Raw genomic sequence first — 2,953 nt, forward strand, 5'->3', positions numbered from 1 at the left:
ATTGCAAACTAAGTAACTTTTTTGTGTTTGCTTTCATTTAGTCTCTGTCTTTTTAATTACATGTGTTATGTATTTAGTTGAAAATCCAAGAAAGGGTTCTTTTATTTTGCAGGGCAATTCACCCCTCCCCTCTTGCCGGCCTCCAAAGGGACCAACAATACTTATAACTGACAATGATCACAAGGGTATCATAATTTTATTAAGTCTTCTCAATCAAGAATTTCCTACTCGAGATTTGGGTATTACTCTTTTTTTTTTTTTTTTGTATTGAGCTTATTCTACATGAGGATGACTATCTTCTCTCTCAAAGTAAATACATTACTAGGCCTCTCTAAAGAGCTAAAATGGAAGGAGCACGTCCGGTCTCTACACGAATTGCTATAAACAACTCTTCAACTTCATCTTCTCCAGCTCTGTTTGATCCACAAATTTATCGAAGCATTGTTGGAGCCTTATAATATGTCACTATCACACGCCCTAATATTGCTTTTGTAGTAAATCGTGCTTCTCAATTCATGCATGCTCCAACTGAATAAAATTAGGATAATATAAAAAGAATACTTTGCTATCTCAAAGGTATTATTCTACACGATCTTCTTTTATATCACCAATCGTCTCGAGATTTATATGCCTATAGTGATGCAGATTGGGTAAGTTTTCCTGGAGATAGAAGCTCTACTAATGAATTACAATATTTCTGGAATGAAATCTTATCTCATGGAATTCGAAAAAGCAACCTACAGTATCTCATTCAAGTATTGAGGCAGAATATAAAGCTCTAGCAAATACAACGTCTGAAATTATTTGACTTCAATCACTTCTCTTTGAACTTCATCTTGCATCAAATATTGTACTAAAAATTTGATGTGACAATATTGGAACAACATATCTTGTAGCAAATCCAATCTTTCATGCTCATACAAAACATGTGAAAATTGATTTTCATTTTATTCGTAAACGTGTGACAACTTAACAGTTATCTGTCTCTTATATTTCTGCTAAAGATTAAATCGTTGATATCTTTACTAAGCCATTATAGAGACAGCGTTTCAACAAGTTAGCAAACAAACTCAACGTCAAAGATCTCTTGTTAAATTTGTAAGGGAAAAAAGAGATAAAAGAGAATCACTAGAATTGACCAAATCAAATCACCAAATCAAATCAAATTAATATTAAAATTATTCTAATAATTCTGCTATAATTCTAATAATTCTTAAAATAATTCTCTTATTTAGTTAATTCATCAAATACTTTTTAAATATTATATCATATTATAATTTTATCCTCTTCCTATTCTTTTTTTTCTTCTTCTTTCTTCTAACAAGGAGGCCTGTGAGCATGAAGAGCACTTTCTAAATTGCTGGGAGGTTTGGCTGCATGGACGAAGGCGATATACACAGTGATTGATCAATGATGATGGGTAGATGGAGGAAGCTAGAAAAGTTCAACTCAAGTGCCGGTTGAACTATAAAGCAGTCTGAAGAAATTTGATTTAAAATTTTCGACCGCACGATAAAGTGCATTCATAGATAGAGTACAATTTTATCGAGTTGCAATAGGAACATTACATATCACGTATGTCGCATGCCATACTCTGAAACATAGCACATTTTTATTATTAGATTGCAACGGAAAGGCGCAGCATTTAACTTCAGAACCGGTCGCAGTTGGCCGGGACGAAGGAGAGCACGTTGGCTTTGAGATCGTAGAGGATGTGCATGTCCTGCTGCTGGTAGTTGCCCAAGATTGATGGGCCGTCCGTTCCCGCGATCGCCGAGCAAAACAATCCCTCCTCCGGTTCATATATCATGTACTTATCCCGCTGAAAACGCATGTCGGCGCCGTCGAAGTGGAACACCAGCTCCGGCATTCGGGGAGCTGACTTCCGTTTCTTCAATGAGAAGCACAGATCCAAGCCCTGCACCGGTGACTCCGCCAACGGCAACCGCGCCTGCTTGATCAACTCTTTCCTAAGTACGTCGTACCCAGGCTGGTTCAATATTGTCAGGAAGGTGCCGGAGTCGATGATCATCCCGTTGGAGCCGTCGGGATTCAGCTGGAAGGCGCTCGGCGGAATAGGGAGCCGAGTCCCTCCCAACGAGATTCCGATCAAGGAGAGGTAGTAAAAAGAGGGATTTGGGGGGCTGGGGGTAAACGGCGTGCTCCCAATTGAGCCTCCTCCTCCTCCTCTGTTTCCTCCTCCCAGGCTGGCCTTGGTACCCAAGAAGAGATGGCTGGTGGCGGAGCTATTGATCGAGGTGAAACAGTAGGAGAATCTGGGAGGATTCAACTGCGCCGGCAACGAGAATCGGCCTCGGCCCATGCCGACGATGCCGGTGAAGTTCGACAGCGTGCTCTTGTTCCAAAACCCGCACCCGAATATGACGCCGTGGATCGACGAGCCATCGCCAAAACGGAGCGTCTCCGTCGCGAGTAAGCCTCTGCTACGAGTTTCGTCCCCGTAGCTGATCCAATAGAGGCACAGGTCGCCTTCGGAGGAAGCGCAAGAACTGAGGATCGAACTGGCATCACTGCAGAAGGGGTTGGAGCAGGGGATCCGGGAGTAGGAGGAGGACTTGAAGGAATTGTAGAAGGGGCTTGGCTGCGGGATGCTCTCGAAGCAGGGGACGCACTGCGTCCAAATGAGGTCGCTGCCGGTGTCGAGGATGGCCGTGACAGGGAGCGCCGGGGAACCAATGCCGAAGCTGACTAGGTACTCCGATTCACCTCCGTAGCTGACAGGAACCACGCTGCGCTTGGCCTCGATGGCCCTCTTCCGGGAGTAGCTCCGGCGGACGGCGCGGTGGATTCGTTGTGCCAAGGTGCGTGATGCGCCGGCAGCGGAGTCCACGTGGGTGAGAGTGAGTCGAAACCCATCGCCTGAAGTGGAAGAGGCAAGAGGATTCTCAACCAACAGAAGCATCATAAAGAAGTGGTAGAGCACGTTAGCCAT

At 44.0% G+C, this 2,953-nt stretch overlaps 1 protein-coding gene across 1 annotated transcript; it reads right to left on the reverse strand.

The window, feature by feature from the left end:
* Window positions 1–1,616: 1,616 nt before the first annotated feature.
* Window positions 1,617–2,953, reverse strand: LOC122039952 (aspartic proteinase nepenthesin-1-like). Its single transcript, XM_042599362.1, has one exon. It carries the CDS (start codon window positions 2,951–2,953, stop codon window positions 1,652–1,654), a length of 1,302 nt encoding a protein of 433 aa, XP_042455296.1. The 3' UTR covers window positions 1,617–1,651.

Source organism: Zingiber officinale, chromosome 1B (genome assembly GCF_018446385.1).
Source record: "Zingiber officinale cultivar Zhangliang chromosome 1B, Zo_v1.1, whole genome shotgun sequence".
In the NCBI taxonomy this organism is placed as follows: domain Eukaryota; kingdom Viridiplantae; phylum Streptophyta; class Magnoliopsida; order Zingiberales; family Zingiberaceae; genus Zingiber; species Zingiber officinale.